The following is a 25,926-nucleotide window of genomic DNA, read 5'->3' as shown; positions in this document are numbered from 1 at the left end:
CTGGACAGCCCAGACTGTAAATTCCTGACTGTTTTGTCTTCATCAAAACATTGGCATTTACTCATGTTATGAAGTGCTTTTGGATTTAGACCATCAGTTTTTTAACATTTAGAAATTATGAGGTACCAGACACACTAGATCAGCATGACGTATCCCACACTGTAGGCATCTGTAATATATACATTCGGATGCTGTGCTAAGAATAATGTTTTGGACATGGATCCCAAGGGTTGCCAATGAGCTGTGTCAACTGCAACTCCACACCCCCCCTGGCATCTCAATGCTTTTTACTATCAGTGCTGCCTGCATTTCCTTCTCACATTTGAAATCTCTGCGTTATTTATTTCATAATATTTCAGTATTTGCTGTGTCACTGTCTTTGCCAAATACATTTTTTATTTGTTTATTTGTTATTAATGAGCACAATTCCTGGCTTTGAGGCCAAATCAGTGTGAAAATGCTGAGGAGCACTTGTAACGATACTCAAAAGTGACTCCATAACGGTTTGGGCTTTTATAGTCTCAAATAGTGCAGAACTGTAGTTTCTGTTGTATACAGATGGACATGGTACTACCGTATGCATGAACTTGGCTTGGAGCTTTCTTCAGATGAGGGATTTTGAACAAGCCCCTTGTAATCAAGATGATATGGCAGAGAGCAGGCAGAAATGGCCAAGGAAACGGAAATGAGGGATGAGGGTAAGGTGAGTCTGGTGTAAAAGACAAGTGACTGGAACTGGTGGGAAAATGTGATGGCATCTAGGAGTCAAGTGGTCAATATCAAGGACTGAAGTTCTGCTTTGGGGAACACTGGGAGTGAGGGACTGATGAGTTTTCTCATTTTCTCATTTCATCTTCAGTTTTCCAATTAATTTCAGATTTAATTTGGTGTTTTTACATTGCAGTCACTACTTCTACTATCTGACTAATGCTTGGATATTTTATTAGCCTGTTTATATTGATTTATGTTGTAATACCAACACTATAATCTGTGATTAATATTGGAATTTTATTCAAACTTTTACTATCCCAAGGATTATTTTTTTTAAACAATCCATCTATTTCATCAGTCTCCTGCAGCATATGTGTGTATATGCCAGTTTGGAAAAAAATCTTTGTTTAAATAATCATCCATCCATCCAGCCAGCCAGCCAGCCAGCCAGCCAGAAAGTACTTGGTGAGAAACCACACAACCCCTATATACACAGGGAGAACAAACTTCACAGAGTTTACATGTCCCCTGACCAGATGGTGTATTCAAACCCAGGATAATAATAATCATAGTAATAATAATGATAACAACAATAATAATAATAGTAGCACTGTTGGCTCACAGCATGAAGGTCCTGAGTTAGACGCCATCATCTAGCCTGAGGCCTTTCTCTGTGGGGTTGACTGAATTGTTGACCTGTCCAGGGTGTATTCTGTAATAATAATAATAATAATAATAATAATAATAATAATAATACATTTTATGAATCAATCTCTTTAAAAAAAAATCAAATGATATGTATCCTTCTTTTTGAAATATATCAACTTTTCTTTTAGATACAATCTAATCTGCAATTCAAGACACCTTTTTACAGCTCTTATTGTTCCTTGGCTGAAACAGCAAGATGTAGTCATAGCTAAATTGACTAATACATTAGCGTCACCTGTAACTGAAGAATGCAAATGGATAAGGTTCTGAAAAAACTCTGTCTTAACTTTTATATTGTTCTCATCACAGAGAGATCAATTTTTTTTTATCAATAAATCTAATGATAGCTTTCTACCTTTGTCCTGAGTACACCTTACACACCAAGTGATCGTGCATTCAAAGGACTGCATGAACAAAGTAAATCCACCAATCGGCAAGTTCTTCTCAGTTCCTGCATATTTGGCTTTTGGCAGGTAGAGGACTTCATTCTGCAGTTGTGATTTTAGGAATCTCAACATTTCACCTTGAGTTTAAGCGTGGGTTTGGCAACACTTTCATCACTGTTAAATCCAATTGGATCAATGCCCCCTGTTTTGATATCAATAATAAAAAAAAATACTCCAGGGATGACAGTTTGACTGAATGATGAAGCCAAGTGAAATGCTAATTTAGGATTAGTGTCAGACAATAATAAATGCAGCGCAATGGCTTTCATATCTATCTCTGCACTTCACCTTGCGATCAGGCTGGGGTTTGGCAACACTTTCATCAGCCAGCCCCGGCTGCTAAACCAACCTTGATGACTGTCTCAGCAGAGCTCTGTTAAAGAGCCCTAAGCAGTAATAGAGTTGATTTCAACAGCCTGGCATCAGTTCCATTTCGCACTGTATCAGCAGTGTTCTTTACTTGCTGTGCGTGCCTGTGTGTTTAATCAGTGTTTTGGTATGTGGGGCCAATATGGTAATGATAAATACTAATTTGCAGGTGTTGATGAGGAGCTCTATTGATGTTGTTGTCTGGTGTTCATTGACAAACTCAGAGTGGAGAATAAATGCTGCTGTTACACCTGAAGTGCGTGTTGTGTTTGTGCTTAGAAGACTATGTATTGCCTGCTACATTTCCACCTTTGAATCTCTGCGACATAAACTGTTAAGGTTTAGGACTCATTTTAAAATTGTATTGATTACTTTAAAGGCATTGTAAGGCCTGTGACCCAGCCCCTACATCTTCTGCAGCACCTGGGAGACTGTTTTCAAATCTAGGCTTAACGATTCTCAATTTATTTTTGCTGTTATTATAACACACATACGCTGTTACTTTCATCTTAGTTCTGTCAAGCATCCAAAAATTAAAAAGTCTTTTTTTTTTTCATTTCGCTGTTATTTTATTTCTCTTCTTAGACCTAATAAAACATATTTTCCATCCAGGTTCTCCTAAATGATATTAAGGGCATGTTTCAACCTCAGCTGTTGATGCAGAGATGTAAACACGCAATATACTGAGTGTGCGTCTAAGTACGTGCAGTCATCCCAGGTGAATAAAATATTTACATAGATTAGTAATCCCAATAGCACATTACCATATCTTATGAAGTGCCATAGACATACAAATATAACTAGTTGTTCTTCAAAGCATATCAGATTTAAGTGTATGCACGCTTATGACAGACACACATATACATCTGGTGTGTTTGAGTACAGAAAGAGAGATATTACTGAACAAATTCTCAGAATATTGGGAAGACTGTCACTATTCTATAACTCAGACATCAGATATCAAATAAGGAGGGTTCAATAAAAAGAGATTACTTGAAAGAATTGAACTTGGTTTATTTAGATAGAGATATTAATGTATATGGCGATTACACTCCGCCGATCAGCCGTGAAAGGATTTATTGGAGGACCCCCGGGAGTCTAGACACTGGTGGTGGTGAAGATGAAAAGCTCTGACTGAGGTGTCAGTGAGGTGAAGTTGGGGATGAGGTGGGTTGCATGAATGAGAGTCTGAAAGCGAGAATGATGGAGAGCAAAGATTTAAACTGTGCAAACTGGAGGCTGATCGCCCCAAGACGGGTAAAAAGACGATTGGACTAGAATGATGATGTCAGTATTGAGATTAACAGCGGGGGAAAGTGAAAGTGATGTAGAAAACACAAAAGCAGCCTAACACCGTGTAGAGCAGGCAGATGAGTGAATATAGATCTTCCTTATTGAAATTAACCATAAGCGCATTTATTTGACTTTCCTAAAATATAAACAGTTGTTGCGTTCATCAGTTCAAATCACTGTAATTTCTATCCTGACAAACATCAACAGAAGCTGAAGTTTTCTCACTGAATATATGACAGCAGCATGAGACAACGGCATGCCCTTTCAGTCCTTCTCCAGCGTATGACAGTTGCACAAATTTATCCGCGTGGCGAAACCACAGTAACTTAAATAATTATCCCTAAAAATGACACGAGGTATGACATTGGCCTGTCTGCAGACTCGCAGTTTATACGCTACAGATCAATAATGTTCTGGTCCATTCACCGAAGGTTACTAAAGTGTATGTAGGTGAAATGGAATGTTTCTTCTTTTGCTATCACAGTAACTGAGAAAGTAATGTCTCCATGATGAGAAAAAAAAATCACAAGAGACCACCTGTATTATGTATCACTGTCAAATGTCACACACAGTACCTACGACTGTGATAAATGTGAAGTAAAAATTATACGTGTCTCGGTTTTGCTGTGTACAGTTACCATTTCTTTCTTTTTTTTGCTGAAAAAACTGTTAGTTTTCTAATATATGTAGGGAGAAGTGACAAAAAAAAAAAGCTGACATCATTATAGTGATGAAAATCACAATAATAATTACAGTAATTTTGACAATAACAACAATAATTGTAAGATAAACCAAATATAACACATCCTAAATCTTTTCCTTGCAGTTCGGGGTGAGCGGCTTGACCAGTTTCTTGGAGTTCACTGACAACGGCACTAACCCCAACATCTTCTTTGAAATCCTGGGCACAAATTATGGAGAAGATAGAGGACGGGGAGTCAGTAGGGTAAGTAGTTAAAACAGAACCTCTGTGTGGTGTTCTACTGTGGGTGAAGGGAGGATAATTTCTTCAAATGCGTAGAGTAGATTTGCGTAATTCCTTGATTTACTGGGGAATTCCATTGCACCTAGTCTCTAAATGGTGTCTCATATTTACACAGGTATTTCTTCATTTTGCCTGTCACCGCAGCATAGTCCAGCTGCTCTTTTATATTTACACCTGTATTCTTTCTTTCTCTGTCTTTCTTTTTTTCTTTCTTTCCCAAGCCATTAACGTCTTGAACAGAACAAATGATTTTTTTCTGTTTTCATTTTTTATGTTTTCTATCCACCCGTCGGATAAAGCCTGAGCACTGCAGCTCACCTCCTCTTCAATAAAGCATGGTGTTAATTGGATTCATTAGAAGCATCTTCAAATGCTATCTGGTAATGATACGTGCATAATGAATTTTAACAGGCATCATAAAAGACAGCCACGCACCCACATATTCATAACATTGTTTGTTCATGGATTGTGTGCAAGTGTGTGGTTGTGGGTGTATGTGTGCACTTAGTTATGTTTTGCAGGCTATATTAAAAAAAAGATGTTGTACATTCAAATCAAATCATTCAAATTTTTATTTTTAAGATGATCTAAACATCTCTGGTAAAGAACACACTTCTGTGAAAAACCGCTGATAAATAAATTACTTGGTTATTGTTTTATGCGTAATGCTGATAACTTTCTACTGGACAGTGCTATGAACAGCTTCAGTGTCTGTGAAGGTTCTCAGTCATCCAGGTCATCGTAGTCTAAGGAGCTTGGAAAGAAAAGCGTCTGGACTTCTTTGAGTTGCTTGAAGACGTTCTCAGTCCATGTTCTTGTTTCCAATACACTTATAGAAACGGGACACAAAAATTATGTCCTCAGACACATATGCACAGTGCGTCTGTCCCTCTGTACCAGAGGGATCTCTTCACAGATAACAGTGATCTGTGATTATGGATAATGTGATGAGGCACCAACATAACACAGCATGCCATCACAGACAAAATTAATCTTTAAAGCACAGGATAATTACATTAAGGCACAATTCCCTAATCGCAGAGCATAATTACTTCTTAGGGAATTCAAGCACTTGTTATACAGTATTCCTGCCACAGTCTCCCTTAATTCTCTGAACATTTGTTCATTTGTCATTGGGATTCAATTAAATTCATACATGGCATTAAAAAAAAGACTAAAGAAAGGCTGCTATTCCGCTCAGAGGGTCTGGATAGTAACCTTTTTTTGCAGCTAGACCAAACCCTTCCAAATCATGTGGCCCTCTTAAATGTTGTTCATACTGAGCATCTAACCTTCAATAAAAGCATGTCAATGAGCCAGTGTGTACGGCTGGAAATATAGTGAAATATACTGAAATATTCACTCAGAAACAGAAAAAAAGCAAGAGGAAAGTCCTGCTGGAACCTTTTTATGTATATAATTCCATGGAGAAGAAAAACTATAAAAGAAATTAATATCCTGGTATATCAGCAGAAAAAGAACTATCACCAATACAGCAGTCATTCAATTAGTTGTAGTCCCTGAATGCAAATGTGGGTACGTTGCAGAAGTTTCACCAATGCATGCTGATTGCAATGAAAACCAAGAGCTGTTATTTTTCCTTTCTCCTCTGGATTGTGTGCTAAAAAAAAAAAAAGCTAAGAAAGAATATACTTAATTGAAATATACTTAATATTATGAAAGCTATCTGTTTCTCTCACTCAAGTCATTTTTTTTCTTTTGTACTATGTGCTTAAGTGATACATAGGTCTTGTTTTATTTGCAAAGTAAAATGTACAGCATGTTAAAATAAAGTAACTTAAATCAGTGTAAATCTGAAAATTACTGCATAATTTTCTAAATTTCTAAAATATGTAAACCAAGCCAATAACTGTTATGTGTTAGGTGCACATATACTACAAAAAATTATAATAATAAAAAAAAAACTAGTGCAAAAAAACACTGTAATAAAAATATATATTCGTCACCAACATCCAATTTTTTTATCATGGTTAAAAAACTGAGCCATCAGAAAGAAAAAGCTGGAAGAAAAAGGCTCGCACTCTATAATTTTCAATCCAAGCTGGTATTCTTATGAAAGAAATAATAATGGCAAAGTAAAAAACAGCCGTGAAATAAAAGGAACAAAAACAGTTTCTTTCATTTGTACAAATTACTGATAAAGTTCCTCAGTTTCATAGACTCTGGGTCATTTACACTTCAGAGCAAACAGAGAAAAGGAAGCTTTTGTATAAACTTTGTCATACGTTTGCTGAAAAGAAAATTCTTGAAACTCAAATAAACCCACGTGTTCTGTTCACTGCTGAAATGTTGTAACATATTTATTTAACCACCCCTGAGGTCTGGTGACCTGTGTTACAGAAGTGTAAACAAATAAAGGGACCACATCCCTTATAGAAACTTTTGATTCGTTATTTATGAATTGCTTTGTGGTTATCTTGTATTTTAACATAGGTGATGAAGTCACATGACATTTCCCATAAAAAATGAAAAAAAAAAAGAGTCTAACTTTGGAACCAAACGCAATTACCATTGGTTATATTCCTGCATAAATTATAGATCATCTCCCTTTTCACACTTCATCTGTAGAACATATATATTAATCATGCCATATGAAGTTTAATGTGTTTTTCTTGTACCTGAGTACGGTTCTGCATGAAAGCTTTCTCTGTTTTTGACAAGTCCTCAAAAAGCCCAGCTAAATTGCAATCAATGGGATTGTGTGCCTTTTTGACCTAACCGAACCATTAACAATACATGCTTATTCCCTTAATTATAGTAATACCACTGGTTTCATGTGAGCATACCACTTAACCTAACCTTTCTTTTCTCTCCTTCCTCGTGGTTTCTCTTTGAGCTTTCCTAGGCCTGCTCACAGTTTCATTAATAACTTTTGGTTTTTTTTGTTGTTGTTGTTTTTTACTTAATTAATGTATTCTTCTGAGCGCCTTTCTCTTTTACGACTTCCTCCTTCGTCATCTCCCTGTTATATTTTTCTTCACCAATCCACTTTGACTTTATCCCCATCATACTTCACACAGATGCATACAGCTATCGAGCGATAATAATAGTAGCAAATACCTGAGATCAGTCATAATTATTACCACTACACTGTGGTAGAATTGGATTTTTGCTCCATTACCTTCGGTTTCTATACACAGAGCCTATATATCTCTCTATATATACATATACAGGCATTTCAGGCTCCACTGATCTCTTACAGAGAGGCGACAAGACTGCCATGTGTAATTGCTTCGTTAGAGAGAAAGAAAACGGCATTGAGTACTTTAAAACAGCCACAATAAAAAAAGGCTTGTGGCTAACTGAGGAGATAAGAAGGAAGGAGGTTTAGATTTGAAGAAAAGAGAGATAAAGTGAAACAAGCTGAACAGCACGAGAGACAGCTAGAAAGGAGATAGATGACCTAATCCTTTCAGATCCCATGCAAGCGATAGAAACAGCAGCTCAGGTCATAATAGAGTCACAATCATTACATTCTTACTCTCACATGTGCCCATGGTCTCCTTCCACTCACACACAGGCTCATATTCTCCATCTTTTGGAGGAGAGATTGAAACGTTCTCCCTCTTTATGAGAATCAATGGCCTGCAAACTGCAGTGTTCCTAAATTGAGGTCACTTCAATTATCATCTCCAGTCTTATTTGACATATGTGGTAAATTATGTTAAGTGACTTCAGAGAGTCATGGGACCCTGGGAGCCTTTTCACAGTCCCGCCACCATGTGAAAAACATCCCCCACCATTACATGTTTTGAATGATTGAAAGACATTTTTCTTTTATGCGATCTCTTAATGCGCGCACAAGCTCAAATACCCTTAATAGCTGCAGTCACTTGGGAACACATGCAAGCCCATTCACACGCGCATTTGCATAAATCTTCTGACATGTTTGAAAATGTTCAGTTAACCCTTTTTCTTTTTGCATAACAATTTATGTCAGTCTGCATGACCATAAATGCGTGACACTGAGAGGGAGACGCAGAGTTTCCTCTCGTTTAGCACATAAACACACAGAGAGATTCTGCTATAGAAACAAAACCAGAAACTGAGTTCCAGACAGGGTTAATTACTGTTAAAATTTGATAAATCCAAGCAACAGTGACACACAAAGCTGTTTTTCATCAGCACTCCACAGACAGATGAATTAACAAAATCTTCTATGTAGTGTTTTAAAGGGACAACAATGGTGAATTTTTATTCTGAACACATGTCCCAGATATATTTTTACTTCAATACCACTTCAGTAAGCAGAAAAATGTCAGACAAAATTGAGCACTGTCTTGTGTTTCCTTTCAATAACACACCTGTTATTGGCTCACAGACTAATATCCTGTGGTTTGTCTCTGTTTTGATGTTGGCAGTGCAGTGTCCCAACAGGAATCCTCCATATATCTGCTGAAATAGCTTTTTACTGGATTCAGAGCCTAAACTAATGTTACCTGACTTATCACTTTTTTTTTCTAACCAGCATTAAGTGTTGTTTAACATGTCATGAAATGGTTCACCTGAAGAGAAAGAAAATGCATATATATATAAATAAAGGGACACCCCTGAGGAAGATTGAGGTAGTAGTTTGTTCTTTTTAAATAAATATGCATTTGTAGCTCATCTGAGACAAAACTGAAATCCTAAGACCTACAGGCCAGATAAAGATTCCTGATAACATCAAATACATTATAGCTGATAACACAGAAATAGGCATATTAAAATGTTTAATTAATTTGGATTATTCATGCACAGCATGTTGAGCAGCGCTTCAGATTATCTGTGATTATGGAACACATCTGAGAGGCAACAGCCCTGAAGGGCAAGTTACCAAGCTCTATGGATGAGGGCTAATACCACTGAAACTGACTGTCAATGGTATATGAAAAGGTCCAGGGTGAGACAAATAAGGTAATGGTAAAACACAGAGAGAGGTTAGAGTGATTGATGTGAAAAAAAAACGACATTTTGATTGGCTCGTGAAGTAAAGTAAAATTTTATAAATAAGCTGCAGAAAGCTAGTCTGGTTGGAAACATGCAGCGTTAAGGTAAGCGAAGGATGGAAGACAGTGATAGACAAAAATGTCTCCAAGGAGAAAAATCTCTATTTTTCTCATTTTTTTCCCATCGTATTAAGTAGATTTGCATGAATCTTCATTCACCATGTCCCCCACCTCCAGGCCAGGTGGGAGATTGCAGAAAGGATGGAAAGAGGAAGCTGTAAAAGATGCATGAGTGAAAGAAAGATGGAAAAGGGCATGGAAACAGGAGAGATAGACATAGGAGCAGAGTGATGGAGAGAGAGGGAGAGACAGAGAGACAAGAGGATGTCATTGATTTATCCTGCTTGCAGGTTCCTTCCTCTCCACTTCTCTGGTTCTCTCAACTGTTAGCATTGTGCATATGCATCCATGCACTTGTGTATGGCTTCCTTTGCCTTGTGTAATGTTCTCGCATGTTGCTGATGCTGTATTGTAGTGTGGGATGACAGAACCTGGATAAGTAACAGAAAACAAAGTTGCGATTTCACAAAAGATATTTAGTGTATATGTTTCAGGCGCCACTAGTGAACAACCAAACTTTTTCAGCAAGTTAGAATTTTAATACAACAACATTGAACAATCATTCAGATGAGATTCATAGATGTAGTGAAGGAGGACATGCACACAGTTGGTGTGACAGAAAACATCTATCGCTGTACAACCACAGTGAGTGTTTGGTCCATGTTGCCAGTAATAAGTCTTACCCATTCCTGGTTGGTGTTGGAATCTGCCAAGGCTGCCCTGTGCACTTTTGCTGATTCCGTCCATAGGTTTTATGGACAGAATGTCTAGGCACAGCCAAGTGTTTGTCATGATCTCGCCTCTGTTTTTTGTGGTGGGAATAAGAATTAGCACCTCCAAGTCTGAGTGCATGATTCTCAGCTGAAATATGGAGAAGTGTCTGCTCAAATTTAGGGACAAGTTCCTGCTCCAAGTGGAGGAGTTTAAGCATCTTGGGATCTCGGGTGTGGGAGATTGACTGACAGATTGGTGTCGTGTCTGGAGCAACTCTTGGCCAATCGTTGTAACAAATTAGAAAGCTGAGCATGAAAGCGAAGGTGTCAGTTTATTGGTTAATCCACATTCCTACCCTATCCTATGGCCACGCGCTCTGGATTGTGTCCAACTGAGATCACAGAGACAAGCAAATGAGCTTCCCCAGATAGGGTGAGGAGTTTGATCAATCGGGAGGGACTCAGAGTGCAGCCACTACTCCTCCACATCAAAAGGAACAGGTTGAGATGGTCAAGGCCTCTGAATAGGATAAATTCTGGGTGCCTCCTAGATGAGAGGTTCTGGGCATGTCGTACCAGGAAGAGGTTGTGGGTCAGATACAGGACATGCTGGAGAGATTACAACTCTTGGTTGACTTGGGATCGCTCAGTACCCTCTGGATGAGCTGGAGGAGGTAGACAGGGAGTGGGAGCTCTGGGCTTCTCTGCTTAGACTGCTACCCTTGTGACTCAGATCTTGATAAATGGTAGAAAATAAAGAGATGTAAAATTTTTGCAGATATTTTTGAAATATGAAGATACATTAAAAACATAGGAATTAAGGGAATTTAAAAATATGTAATTCAAATGAACATGTATATTTCAAGGCTTAACATTTCATCCCTAATCGCCTGGCTCTTAAGTAAAACTGGCCGTTATGTACAAAGATTTTATTACAGCAAAGTGTTTATGTACTCAGATCCCAGTAAGTGGTACAAAATAACATAACAAATAGACTTTAGTTATTTCTGATTAAAAAAAGATGTATGACATATTGTGAGAGGGAAGTTAAAATAACCTGGTCAGTACATAATTTTCAATGAAAAGACATCAGAAGCCCAAAATAGTAGAAGTACAAGCACAGTAGAACAATAACAAATTGTGAATGATTGCATGCAGATGACGGGGAAAAAAACAAAACAAAACATGTTACTTTAACAAGGAGTAAGCTTACTATTAATAGTGATAACCTCAGTGATAGCATACACCATCTGATCTGCGAGGTGTCAGTCAAACATACAGTGGGGCAAAAAAGTATTTAGTCAGCCACCGATTGTGCAAGTTCCCCCACTTAAAATGATGACAGAGGTCAGTAATTTGCACCAGAGGTAAACTTCAACTGTGAGAGACAGAATGTGAAAAAAAAAAATCCATGAATTCACATGGTAGGATTTGTAAAGAATTTATTTGTAAATCAGGGTGGAAAATAAGTATTTGGTCAATAACAAAAATACAACTCAATACTTTGTAACATAACCTTTGTTGGCAATAACAGAGGTCAAACGTTTACTATAGGTCTTTACCAGGTTTGCACACACAGTAGCTGGTATTTTGGCCCATTCCTCCATGCAGATCTTCTCAAGAGCAGTGATGTTTTGGGGCTGTCGCCGAGCAACACGGACTTTCAACTCCCGCCACAGATTTTCTATGGGGTTGAGGTCTGGAGACTGGCTAGGCCACTCCAGGACTTTCAAATGCTTCTTACGGAGCCACTCTTTTGTTGCCCGGGCGGTGTGTTTTGGATCATTGTCATGTTGGAAGACCCAGCCTCGTTTCATCTTCAAAGTTCTCACTGATGGAAGGAGGTTTTGGCTCAAAATCTCACGATACTTGGCCCCATTCATTCTGTCCTTAACACGGATCAGTCGTCCTGTCCCCTTGGCAGAAAAACAGCCCCATAGCATGATGTTTCCACCCCCATGCGTCACAGTAGGTATGGTGTTCTTGGGATGCAACTCAGTATTCTTCTTCCTCCAAACACGACGAGTTGCGTTTATACCAAAAAGTTCTACTTTGGTTTCATCTGACCACATGACATTCTCCCAATCCTCTGCTGTATCATCCATGTGCTCTCTGGCAAACTTCAGACGGGCCTGGACATGCACTGGCTTCAGCAGCGGAACACGTCTGGCACTGCGGGATTTGATTCCCTGCCGTTGTAGTGTGTTACTGATGGTGACCTTTGTTACTTTGGTCCCAGCTCTCTGCAGGTCATTCACCAGGTCCCCCCGTGTGGTTCTGGGATCTTTGCTCACCGTTCTCATGATCATTTTGACCCCACGGGATGAGATCTTGCGTGGAGCCCCAGATCGAGGGAGATTATCAGTGGTCTTGTATGTCTTCCATTTTCTGATGATTGCTCCCACAGTTGATTTTTTCACACCAAGCTGCTTGCCTATTGTAGATTCACTCTTCCCAGTCTGGTGCAGGTCTACAATTCTTTCCTGGTGTCCTTCGAAACCTCTTTGGTCTTGGCCATGGCGGAGTTTGGAGTCTGACTGGTTGAGGCTGTGGACAGGTGTCTTTTATACAGATGATGAGGTCAAACAGGTGCCATTCATACAGGTAACGAGTGGGGGACAGAAAAGCTTCTTACAGAAGACGTTACAGGTCTGTGAGAGCCAGGGATTTTCCTTGTTTGAGGTGACCAAATACTTATTTTCCACCCTGATTTACGAATAAATTCTTTACAAATCCTACCATGTGAATTCATGGATTTTTTTTTTCACATTCTGTCTCTCACAGTTGAAGTGTACCTCTGGTGCAAATTACTGACCTCTGTCATCATTTTAAGTGGGGGAACTTGCACAATCGGTGGCTGACTAAATACTTTTTTGCCCCACTGTACTTGGTAAAATGTCAAAGTATCCATTCAAGTCCTCAGTCCTATCACATTATTCTGTCCATTTCCAGTGTGGTCAGGGCAAGAGCACACCAGATTTTTTTTTTTTCAACCTTTGTGGTAACAGCTTTTACCCTTGTGAACTCATGAATACTAGAGTATTTGCAGGCTTCCTCTGTGGGACTGATGGATGTCTTCCATTTGTTTTAGCTGGAAGGTCGTGTCAGTCAAGAGTTAACACACATGCACTGACCAGCAAGTTATAATCCGGGTGACCACAGCACAGTGGACACTGGATGCTAACTGAAGCTGACGACGTGCCTCTGGTGTCCATGGATCAGTTTAAGTTTGGCAGCGCATGTGAATATTATCTGTGTGTGTACTTGTGACTGAATAGCTCCCCCCCCCCCCCCCCCCAAAGAAAAAAAAAAAAAAAACATAGAGAGAGGCAGAATGAAGAGCCGGGTGGAGAAAAAGAAGAGAATCAGATAAGTGAGGCAAACAAATGTGAAAATACAGAGGAGAGGGAAACAGCATTTTTAACTATTACTTGCTGTCAAACAAACCCCATTGGGAACTTCATTGTGGTGCCAAACAAAAACATCCGTTGTGCAAACAGTATGGGTAACACCAAACACTAGCCCGACAGCCACTCTTCTGCTTTTCCGTTTGTTGAGACAAGCCAGGAGAAGTTTTATTCCCCAGGTACTCAACTGTCAATCCCGTCTCATGTCTCCTCCAAGGCAGATTCTGTGCTGTGACATAGGGAATCTGAGCATAAGCACGCTGATTTTTAAGAAACTGTAATAGGTGGCTGCATATACTGAGGTTCCGCTGTGTATTATCATTTAAAGAATTTGGGAGCGTGATGTACTGAAGCGGCTCCCTGAGTTTTAAGGAAAGACAGAAAGACAGAAAGTGAGCACAAAAGAAGGGATAAAAGAACAGCAGTGTTATTGTGTGTGCATTATAAAAGTTTTACATTCTGCTCCATACCTATTTCTGGAATACTGCAGGCACTATTGTCTCTATAAACCCTTACCCCTGAAGGAAAAAAAACATGCAAAGGAGTACTGAAAAAAAGACAGAATTAAATATCTCCGATGTCAGAACCCTTCACCCAACCCTATCCTCTTTATTTCCATTCTGCTGTAGTAAAGTATGAAATTGTCTTGTCTCCGCATGAGCTTGAATTGCCCCTATTTAAAACATACAAGCCTACAAGACCAAACATAAGAGTGTTTGGTCTTGCAAAGGGGCAATATATATATATATATATATATATATATATATATATATATATATATATATATATATATATATATATATATATAAAAACTATGAACAGCTATACATCTTTAAATTTATTAGCTTACAAAAGAAAAAGTAACTAGAAGTCTTTAGATTAGTTGTGTTATTCTACAGTGTACTGCAATACTCTATATATTCTCTATCCATTCTTTATGTCTTTTGGACATAGTCGGGCTGCATGTGCACCAGTGCCACCGAGGTACAGAGATCACTGTCAAATCGTGGATGTTATGTTATTAATATAAGGCATATAGCAGTGAGAGGGAAAGAAAAGGTTAGACTGATGCGCCTGAGTGGATGGAAGAATAACAGCTCAGCGAGGTATGAGTAACATGTAAAATTGTGAAAGGATAAGAGGATGGTTATACGAAGGAGAAAAAGGAAACAAGAAGCAGCCCTGTTTTGCCCTCAAGCTAATGTTTTTTAAGCCAGAGAGATGTATGGATGGATGAGTATGGAGAGAGAGTGATAGATGGACAGCAGAGAAGTGGAGTAGGGAAATGAGGTGGGTTATCAGTCCTTGGGTTAATCTTTGCTATGTAGTGGATGGATGGATTGATGGATGGATAAATGGATTGACAGGATCAGGAGGAGACATAAGGGAGGATGCCTAATTGCCTGTGACCTGGTTGTAAACATAGCACAAGTAAGGTGACAGCTGAGAATGACTGAGAGATCATTAGCAAAGAAGTGAAGGTGATTGATCAGTGGGATCTGACACCAGGTTTGTTTCCTTGTCTTAAGCATACAGTGGATTTCTGAATAGTGGCAACTGGTGCCAGAGGGGGTGTAGATCTCATGTAGAAAAATATGTTTTTACAATATATTTTTTAAATAAATAACAGACTTATGTATGCCTACCTAAAAATAGTGACATTGGAAATAAACGTCATATAGTACACAAATTGGCTAGACGGTCATTCAATCATTCAAATTAACTATGGCCTTGATTAGCAGCACACAATGGTGAAAACGAATAGCAAGGCACAGCCTGAAATTGAGTTGTATTAGGAGGACCTGCGGCAAACTGGACTAGTGTATTGATGTGGAATACCATTACCTAACATTACCTTATTTCACCATGAAATTGGCAAATTTCCCATAAACTTTCCACATTTTCTTCAAGCTAAATCTGTGCTGGCTCTGTGACAAATATTACTGCTGGCACCAGCAGAAGCAGAGGCTGCTGCAGTGATGGAACTGATGAAGGAGTTACGTGAACTGATGGAACCTATCAGCACATCAGTCTTGCACAGTTCTGGCTTCAACATCCTGTTCTTAACTACATTATCCCGCCAGAGATATTGCTTCTATTTAAAATGAGCACCCTCTATGATCACAGTTTTAGTCACAATTTCACCACCAAAAAGTTTTATTTTTCTTCTGTAATTTTGCCCCTGTTTATTAGTTTATTGGTTAATTGGTTTACACATAAATTTAAAGGCACTCAAACACTGTATAGAGAGTTTTACAAGTAGCTACATGACTTCTTTCATTATAATGTTGCACCATTTATTCCCATTTTATTCATGATTTTCAGCACTCACTGGGCACTTTATTAGGTATTAGGTACTGGTCAACAGCTTGTCAACACAAATATCCAGTCAGCCAATCACCTAGCAGTAACTTGATGCTTTCTTGTCTCTACAGCTCATCTATCTTGTTTAACCAAAAGTTTGTTTGAGCAGTATTTGATAAATCACCTTATTTAAAATTCAGCAAATTTATCGGAATATATATCTCACACTATGCCATACTTTGGTCTCCTTATAACAGTCTTAATAAATAACAAGGTCTTTTTCACTAGTTTTTAAAAGCAATGGCAGTTTCATTAATTTTTAGATAAAATTCATATTTTGGATATTAACATTATGGATTTGTAGCCAGTAAATAATATCAATATGGACCAATGTCTGTGAGGAATGGCTCGAGCAAGTTGTTGAATCTAGCCCACAAAGATAGCCTAGACAGTAGTAAAGTACTAAGAATTAAGAAATGAGCTAACAAGTATATGCCCTGTGTGTGTGTGTGTGTGTGTGTGTGTGTGTGTGTGTGTGTGTGTGTATATCCTGTTAATGACAATATAATAATCTATTTGTATTCGTCTTAAGAAATTAAATTCATTTCTCTTCATCTTCATTCATCTTCATTCTCTTCATCTTCATTTTTAGTTACCCCTGACTTCAGTCTTTGGCATACAGAAGCAGAAACTACCAGAGGACTGAAAAACACAATGGTATCATTGGTTGATAATCTCTGAGTAAATCACCACATGCCTACAGTAGATCTTCTCATAGGCTTGATAAGCAAAGACAAGAAGGATTTATGGTGTGCCTGTTCCAGTTTGTGTGTATGTGTCTGTGTTGTTGCACATTATAAAGGGATTATAGTGGGGGCTGGGGGTGGGCAGATTTGTATTGGTTTGATATGCCATCATTCCTCTGGCATATCATGCCTCTTCTTCTAACTCTTGTCAGGCTGTTCTTTCTCATTTCATTTCAATGCACGTCCTTTCATTTTATTCCATGCCACACATTCTCTTTTGTTTACAATACAGTCCTTTAAGAACTTAAAGTACCTCGATTAGATAAGGTGTGACTGTCCACACCATTCCCTTGGTCAGACTATCTGTAATCTTCAGTGTGAAAGTATGTAAAAACTACCTGTTACCATACTGTGCCACAGTGTGTGTAATAAAAAAAACCTGTCAGAAAGCAGTGCAGAAGTCAGCTTTCATCCAAAAGAAGAGCTTTTAGACATCCTTTTAAAAGCCTGCAGGACTATTCATGAATACTGAATACTAAAGAAATTGAAAAAAAGCCTAAGAGAGTTCCCTCAACTCTAAGGGCAGAAAATGAAACCAAAACCAATGAGACCACAACATACTGGTTACTGACATATTTCAAAGTAGCTAATACATTAGAGGATCAGCTAAACTACTTGAGCCCGGAATGTGCACTACAGTCAGTGTCAAAGCCACGAGCAACAATTCAGTGACTTCCTGTGTCTATACAGCTTTTTGCTGTTTATGTAAACACGTAACTGTAATTTCAAAGAAAAAAAAATGCTAATAAAAATGGTCATAACTGATCAAATCTGTGAAAACAATGTTTACAAAGCCTGTAAGTAAATACTATTTAGAATGAAACTTGACTAACAAAAGAGTTTCGATGAAAAGCTCAGACTCTTTCTCTTCTTCTCTGTGAAATGTATTTAGCTGTTCATCTGCCTATCCTTAACACATTGTAGTTTATATATGAGTAGATTTGTCTAGGTCTAAACTTCTTCAGTGTATCTTGCTGCTTGTATTTTTCTGTCTCTCCATGTTTCTCTCCACTCTCTATCTAAAATTAATTTCCTCGCTCTATATGTTTAATTTGTGATTCGTATGACTGTCCCTTCTTTAGCGACTCATTTCTTTGTCTTACCTACAATGTCCTTTCTTGTCTCTCTCTTTTATTCTCCCTCTCTTTCTGTCTGCCAGCTGGGCCTGTAGGCTTTCAGCAGCATTACAGCTTGTAAACCTTGGATTACAGCACCCAGAATCTGCCTAGCACTGCATGCTTCTGTGGATCACAAATACACAAGTGTGACATTCACCCATTCATCATTTACATATAAACATATATGATATTTAAATAGCCTTGGATAAACATGTGCCTTAAAGTAAGACAATGCATTTGTACATTGCAGTATAGGCACACAATGACTACACAAGCTTAGTGTCTACACTGTTCTCCACTGCATTAAGTTCCACAACGTCCCTTCACTATCATAGTGAGCTCACTAGAGGATTACCTTTCTGCTCCTCAGTATGTTTACTTAATTTTTCTACTGATTATTGCTATTGTTTGCCTATTTCCCCATGGCCTCTATTCACATTGTGCAAGGACATGTATAAGCATAATGCCTTTCAGCATTCAGCTAAATCACCAGTTTTTAATATTGAACTTACAGTACCTGCAAAACAACAACTAAAATGTATTAAGTTTAGTCTTTAAGTTTTCTTATTTCTTAAAAAAGCAGCCTGCTTATAATAGCTTGCGTGATGAAATAAAGAAAAGCGTTGTATTTACCTACAAGGCCTACTTGTTTTAAAAGTTTTGTTTCATAATTTGGAAAGTTTTTGGTTAATAGGTCCAGAGTGTAAGCAGAGTGGTTTAAGGGCCAGATTCTTCCACGAAATGCGGTTGAAAAATTTGCTTTTGCATTAGCTTACTGAAAACAAGTGGATTCACCTTGGTTTTATTTTACTATAGAGCATTGCTCTTAAAATACACACAGCTTGATTTAGTTTTGGCCTGCTTCCCTGTACACTAAGGCCCTCTCATATTAGCATGGACAATTTGCTTTTTCTATCTATCATTAATGAAATCAAGCGAGGAAAGGCAACAGCTCTTCTGGATCTTAATGATTTACGTTTTTTTTTTCTTTTCATAGCAGAGTTTTAACTGTCATTTGCTGAGCAGTGATGAACTATGTCCGCTGAGAGTGGCTTTCAGAAGCATTCCTGATTCCTGAAGTAATGATTTCCCATCAAGAATCCTATGTAGTTTAAAGGCTATTCTGCTTCCATAGACTGTGCAGCTATTTAATATTGGTTGTCAGCCTTGTCCTGTGTTAAGATTATGTGGGATATAAATGATGCATAGAGAACAATAAAATTCCCAATTTCTTGATTACTTATATCTTTAAGTTTGGTTATTCTTTAATTGTTGAGATCCCTTTATATCAGTGTAAAAATAATATTTTAAACATGTGGCTAATAATAAAGTAGAAAGTGTTTATTTTTATTTGCAAAAATCTTTCATTTCATTCTCAAAATTTCTATAATGGTACACTTAGAATTAAATACAGGGTTGAAATGATTTGCATTTCCTATATGATTCTAACCTTTTTTTTGTGATTTAATATTTTATTATTTATTTTCCTGCATGAGGCTCTCTACCTCTGCTCTGTGTTTTCTGTGCCTGTTGTCTTTTTCTGCTAGATAAATATCAGTTTACAGGAGAGGTCAAGAAATGTGCTAATGCAACAAAATAACTGCTTTTGGACATACCAGACTCTGAGACAGGCCCTCAGTGAACAGCAAGAATCAGAGTGATGGGTGACAGGACTGAATGTGTTTTTGTGTGTGTGAGTGTATTGTATGAAAGTGAGAGTAAGTGAGTGTTGGACAGCTGAGAAGTGAAGGGTGCTAAGTGTATCCAAGTGTACCAGAATGGCTGTAAAACTAACATTAACTGTATCCACATGCGATACACACATGCAGCTCTTATCCTAACTTTAACCATTACAACTGAATATACGTCCATCTAGCCCTTAACGCTAAAACATGCCTTAACCCTCAAATAGTCATTGAAATCTACAAGATCCCTCCAAAGCTTGTGGACCCTAATAGTATGGTGAGATCCATTATCAGGATCACCAGCTAAGTGGTTAGACTGGCACAGGTTAGTCTAGCTGTCTGAGTGCTGCAGATATCATATTGACTGAATTACTAGGTAGAATTAGTTTTTTGTACCTATGAAAAAAGGACTATATCTACTCTAGTGTAGCTTGACACAAAAAAATACATTTTTGTCAACATGCTTACCTTGCTGTGTTAAGAAGTAAATGAAATCAAAAATATATTTAACACTGTGCACAGTTTAGAAGACGAATAATTAAACAAATCAAATATTTACATAAACATTTACAATAGGGGTTACTAAAAACACTTACCTGCAGTTTGTCTGCAGAAAATGAAGCAAATAATAAGAAATTACATAAGACAATACATAAGAGTGTTATGATGAAGGGCCATGAAAGTGTAGAGCAAATAAAGCACGCAATAACGTATTACAGAATAAGCACTAGGATATGTTCCTGTACAAACTGTGAGATGTAAAAGGTTCTCAAAACAATAAAAATGTTACTCTCTTATATAACAGAAATTCAGCTACCAAAAGATTGTGCATGAGCTCTACACAGAATGAGCAAAAAAATGTAATTAGTGGTTATTCATTGCTTACGTAAGACGCAGTCAGTGGAATCAGAAGAAAAGCTACACAAAAATGAAATAACATTGTGCATGTTGCCTTTCTGATGTTCTCAAAGTAAGATTCCAGATTTCATGTTATCATGATTGTATATGTCCATGCATAATTTCTAACTGCACACGTATGCACATGTATTATTTAAACCCCTGTGGTATTTAATGGCTTAAACGTTCCCGCTATACTGAAGACATCCTTTTTGGCTCTCGGAGGAGGCGGACACACTTTTTCTCCTCTCCTCTCCTTTATCTTCCCTGCTTAGTTCTTATGTCCTTGTCTATTCTCGTGTTTTTTTGTATTACTTTTCCCTGGAACACTCTCTCACAGTCTGTTTCTAAAACCTAAAGAGAGTTATGGATTTGATCAACTGGTCTCTGAATGCTATTGACAACCTTTTCTCAATGAGAAGTCTGGGCTCGGGAGAGCCCGAGTGCCCTGGAGAGACTTTCCCTGCCGGATACACAATGGACGGGTGGCAGGAATGGAGGGTCGTGTGCCTGGCGGGACTGTCGATCGAGGACGCTGAAGATATCTACCTATTCGGAACCATGATAACAGGGTTCTTGCTGATTGGAGCTGGCTTGGCCCTGACTTATCGGAGAATTAAGAAAGCGTAACCGGCTGTACTATCCTGTTGTGTTACACATTTTGATGTTTTTTTTCCTTGCTACCTAGCCTGACCTGTCTCCCCAATGTGATGTTTGTGTATTGTATGTACGGTCGGTAAGGTCTGTCATCTCGGTTGTGGGCAAAAGACCTGCAACTGACAAATAAAAGCTATCTCATCTCATCTCTCTCTCTCATCATAAACATTAAGAGTCCCTATGGCTTTACATCTTTAGCTGCACTTTAATCGTAATGATAGCTTCTGTGTGCTTAGAGTGCAGTGAAAATTTCTGATTCCTTAGTTTTTTGCATATTTGTCCCATTTACTTATTTCATTATCATCAAACAAATTTTAATATTAGACAAAGACTACTCAAGTAAATACAAAATGCAGTTTTGTAAAAGATAATTTGATTTATTAAAGGAAAAAAAAACATCCAAAGCTCCCTGGCCAAGAATCATTATCCACAAATGGTAAAAATTTGGAACAGTCATGAACCTTTCCAGGAGTTTCTGGCCAAATTACTCCAAGTGAACATTGACAACTCGTCTTGGAAGTAACAAAAGAACCCATAATAACATCTAGATAACTGCAGGCCCCACTTGCTTCAGTTAAGGTCAGAGCTCATGATCTAGCAATAAGAAAGAGACCGGGCAACAATGGCGTCCATGGTAGAGTTCCAAAGTGAAAACCACTCCTGGCCAAAAAGAACACAAAAGCTCGTCAAATCATCATTTTAAAGCTGAATTTTCTGCTTACTAGGGTATTCTTTGTCTAACATTAAAACTTGTTATATATCTGAAATATGTATTTGTGAGAAATATGCAAAAAAATAGAAAACCAGGAAGAACCGAATATTTTTCCACACAACTGTATATGTTGGCACTGGTGTGTGTGTGTGTGTGTGTATTTTGCATGCTGTATAGCTGTGTTTCTTTAGCTACATGTAAGTGAAGTTGTGTTAAACACACTTACTGTATGCCTTAGCATTTTTTTTTTTCATCTGTGATGATTGCAAAGCAAAAAGCAAGTAAATAGAGTTATTTGCATGCCTACCTACCTGCACCTACCAGGCAGACATGGTGGAAATAGTGGAAGATAACTAGATTTGAGAATTTTTCCTTCTGTTAAGACTTTTGGGAAACCTTGCGTGTAAACTCTATTAGATCAAACCTGTATTCCCAAGTGCAGTCTCACCCTTCTCCCACTCTTCCTTCTGTTGTATCTCCCATTATTCACCAAGAGTATTTGCAGGGTGAAGAACATTTTTTAATTCACTTTCCCCATTTTTTAACAGCATCTCCTGCTTTACTTATCTCTGCTCTACTTTCCATTTTTTTTCTGTCTGCCTTTTTGTCTCTTTGTCTTTTTCTCATGTTTCAATACAAACGCCATAAACACATACAGAGGTAAATACACAAATTATGTATCACCTTATCAATAATTAGCATTATTTTTTTCCTGTGGTGTTAATCATAGACTTTTATATAGCTTTGTTTTAGACAAACACAAATTTTCTCATTTGCCAGACATATCAAATCAACAATTAACAAAGGTTAATTGATTTAAAAAGCATTTTCCAAGAACTCCAATTGCGCTCATCTTTTTAGGCAATAAGTGATGAAACGTTTTCTTCTTTATTCAATTAAAAAGAGACGGACACTGAATTAAATGATAGCGCAGTTTAATTATTAAGTTACCTATTAATTTAAAGTTTGGTATTTAAAAGCACATTAAGTAAGGAAGTTTGAATTATATATACATACCAGAACCCAATCTAACCCGCACTGCACACACACAGACACGCGTCTTCCCAACAATTCAAGCAAGCCATAAAACAGCTTGTGGCTCATCTGGGAAATCAGAACAGGACTTGTTGTTGTCATCGTTATATTGATCAGAGACTGCTCAGTGTATTTGTGTGTGTGTTTGTGTGTGAATGCAAGTGTGGATTCGTAGGTGTGTGAACATGTGTATATGTTTGTATGTATATAAGAAAGAGAATAAAATCTATAGTCAAATGTTGTACTTCAAGTCATGAACATGAAGTACTCCCACTATGAATAACCTCAACTCTTACAAAATAAAATAAGCAATAAAACAAAGAATATCTTTTTGCCCCCTTCCCTTTTCTTTTTTTGATATTATGCAAATTACTTATATACAAACATGTCTGTATATAAGTTATGAACACTCATAAGTTAATTTTCTGTCTCCAACACTTTTTTGATTTGTTTAGAACCCCCCAAAAAATCACTAATTATGCAACAAACTATAGATACCCTAAATATTTTTAGAGCTTTGTGTATAATTAAATTAAATGTATTTCAGTTAAAGCTAAGTTTGCTCTGCCAATCCTGTTCTCACTAATGTTGTGTATCTGTATTTTCACGGTGGGATAAACCCAGATCTATTTCATTTGATCTTGCTGCTCTTTTTAATACCTCTTTAATTCAGCATGGGTGATTAAGAAATCAAAATTTTAAAAAAGTGATTATTAAAATAAGCTGTATCTTTATAAGTTTTATAGCTTCGGTCAGGTGTAAACTTCAGTAATGTTATTATTTCATGTTTTTCAAACCTAATGTGTACCTGTGTACACTAGTTTGTTTGAAATGGTGGTTGTGGTGCCTTCAGTTAGTCAACATTCACTTCCATCTGGATGAATCACCTCACACTTACGTCATATGGTTCATCTCGTACAGCCAGAGTACCTACCCTAAAGGAGGAACCAAAAAAACAACACACCCTTAAAATGCTATTCTAAAGGCTGCAATCATCCTCTGTTTCTGCAGTACAACCACATAAAAGAGAGTACTATTTCTACAGTGGTTTTCAGAATTTTAAAAAAGGTCCAGAAGGGCCTAGTGAAATCATCTAGTACGGTGAAGTGATTGTCATTGCTCAAGTAACAAGTCTCAGGGTGAATTGAGGGTTGTGAAATTTTGTGTTATACTGCTGGAAGCAGCCGTAAGTATACGGGCATGTGGTCATGAAATTCAAGAATCAAGATTCTTTACTGTCATGTTAAGGGAATATACAATGAAATGAAGTCACACTCAGGGATTGTACTCAATGAATATAAAAATAAGAATGAAAAATCAGTTAAGCTATAAATATAAACAGTTCATTTCGCACACACAACAAACATCACAATCTCCCAGTATTTCCACTATGCAGCACATTCATTGCCACTGTATGCATTTATAGAGTCCGCATAATTTATAAAGTCCACATTGTGATTTACTCCTGTTATTGTAATTGCTGCATGTCTTGTATATAGGGCTGTGCTTCAGTCCATTGTTCAGGATGGTAATGGCTTTAGGGTATAACTGTTGATGAATTTTTTGGTGCATGTTTTAATGGACTGGTAACGTTTTCCTGAGGGTAATGATTCAAAGAGATGATGAGCCTTCCAGTATACTGTTGTTGTTGTTTTTCTTCCAACAGCAGGAGGTTAAGATGTCTTCCGAGGCAGGTAGCTGTTAGTTTGTGATGTTTTGTGGACATAATCAGCAACAATCTCCTCAGTTGGTACTAAGAGGCCACATGGTTTAAACAGAATACCCCCCAAAACGTTATACCACCACCAGCGGGATGATATAAAGCAGGATGTATCCATGCTTTCATGTTTAGGGTGAATTCTGAACCTACTATCTGAATGTTGCAGCAAAAATTGAGGCTCATCAGTCCAGCTCATCTTCTGTTATCCAGTTTTGGTTAGTCTGTGTGAATTCTACTGAAGTAGGTGAAGGAAGGCACCCGGTGTGCTCTTCTGCTTCTAGAGCTAATCTGCTTTGAAGTTTGACCTTTTGAGCTTGCTTTTCTGCATACCTTGGTTGTAACAAGTGGTTATGTGACTTACCTTGGCCTTTTTATCAATTGAAAGTAGTTTAGCCATTCTCCTTTAACCGCTGATGTCAACTGGGCATTTTCTCCTGCCATTCACTGCACTGGATATTTTCTTCTTTTTTGGATCGCTCCAAACCACAGAGATGGTTGTGTGGGGAAACCCCAGTAGATCAGCATTTACTGAAACACTCAGAGCAGCCTGTCTGGCACCAACAACTATGCCACAATCAAAGTCACTTAAATATCTTGCAATATAGATCGCATTCTATATGAATTCTCTATTGAATTTTTGATTTGACTTGCTGTGACCATTTAGTTAAAGGCATACAATGTGTAATATAAATGTAAAAATAAAGACTAGACTTTGCTGTTGTGTAAATAATATTGGTAAGCAATGGAATTTTGCTTTTCCTCAGGAGAGAAGAAGGGGGTCAAGAGGCAATTGCTGGGCATTGCTATAACCTCTCTTTTGACAAACGTTATCACAACAAGGAAAACAAGAAAGTCTCCACTAATGTTGTTCTGTTGACTGAAGACCTTATGAATTCAACTATGCTGGGGAAAAAAATCTCTTTAGAAAAAATTTGTTTCTTTTTACATTATTAGCTTTTACATGACATACTTAATCAACAATTTGCCATCAGTATAGCTTTTGTTCTTTTAATTGTGTCCCTCAAATTCAATTCTGTTTAGGAAATTGGTGGAAGGGCAGGACAGAGTAAAGTGGCTTTTTGATTTTAATTGCCATTCAGGTTGCAGTTTTTGTGTTCAAAGACACAATGATTGGAATGGGGCAAGCTTTGCTATATTTTATAATTTTATTTTAATAACACCAAACAGCAAAATAAAATAACACAAGTAAGTGAAAGAAGGGAAGAGAGGAGACGAGAATTCCTGTACACTTGGAAGTAGTTTTCATGCTAGAGTGGATGAGCACACAGAC

General features: G+C 37.7%; 1 protein-coding gene across 3 annotated transcripts in view; it reads left to right on the top strand.

Annotated features, from left to right (window-relative positions):
• The window catches only part of grid2 (glutamate receptor, ionotropic, delta 2), a 532,677-nt gene that overhangs the window by 380,623 nt on the left and 126,128 nt on the right, over nucleotides 1-25,926 (top strand). For all 3 annotated transcript variants that reach the window (XR_014877276.1, XM_085180825.1, XM_085180826.1), the window contains exon 8: nucleotides 4,354-4,473. Coding sequence is in view for 2 of the 3 variants with exons in the window: in XM_085180825.1 (XP_085036951.1) it covers nucleotides 4,354-4,473 (120 nt within the window). In the remaining variant the exon portion in view is untranslated. The remainder of the gene's footprint in view (nucleotides 1-4,353; nucleotides 4,474-25,926) is intronic.

The sequence above is a fragment of the Neolamprologus multifasciatus genome, chromosome 12 (assembly GCF_963576455.1).
Source record: "Neolamprologus multifasciatus chromosome 12, fNeoMul1.2, whole genome shotgun sequence".
Classification (NCBI taxonomy): domain Eukaryota; kingdom Metazoa; phylum Chordata; class Actinopteri; order Cichliformes; family Cichlidae; genus Neolamprologus; species Neolamprologus multifasciatus.
The sequence above is the reverse complement of the archived record's forward strand: the minus strand, read 5'-3'. Positions and strand labels throughout refer to the sequence as shown.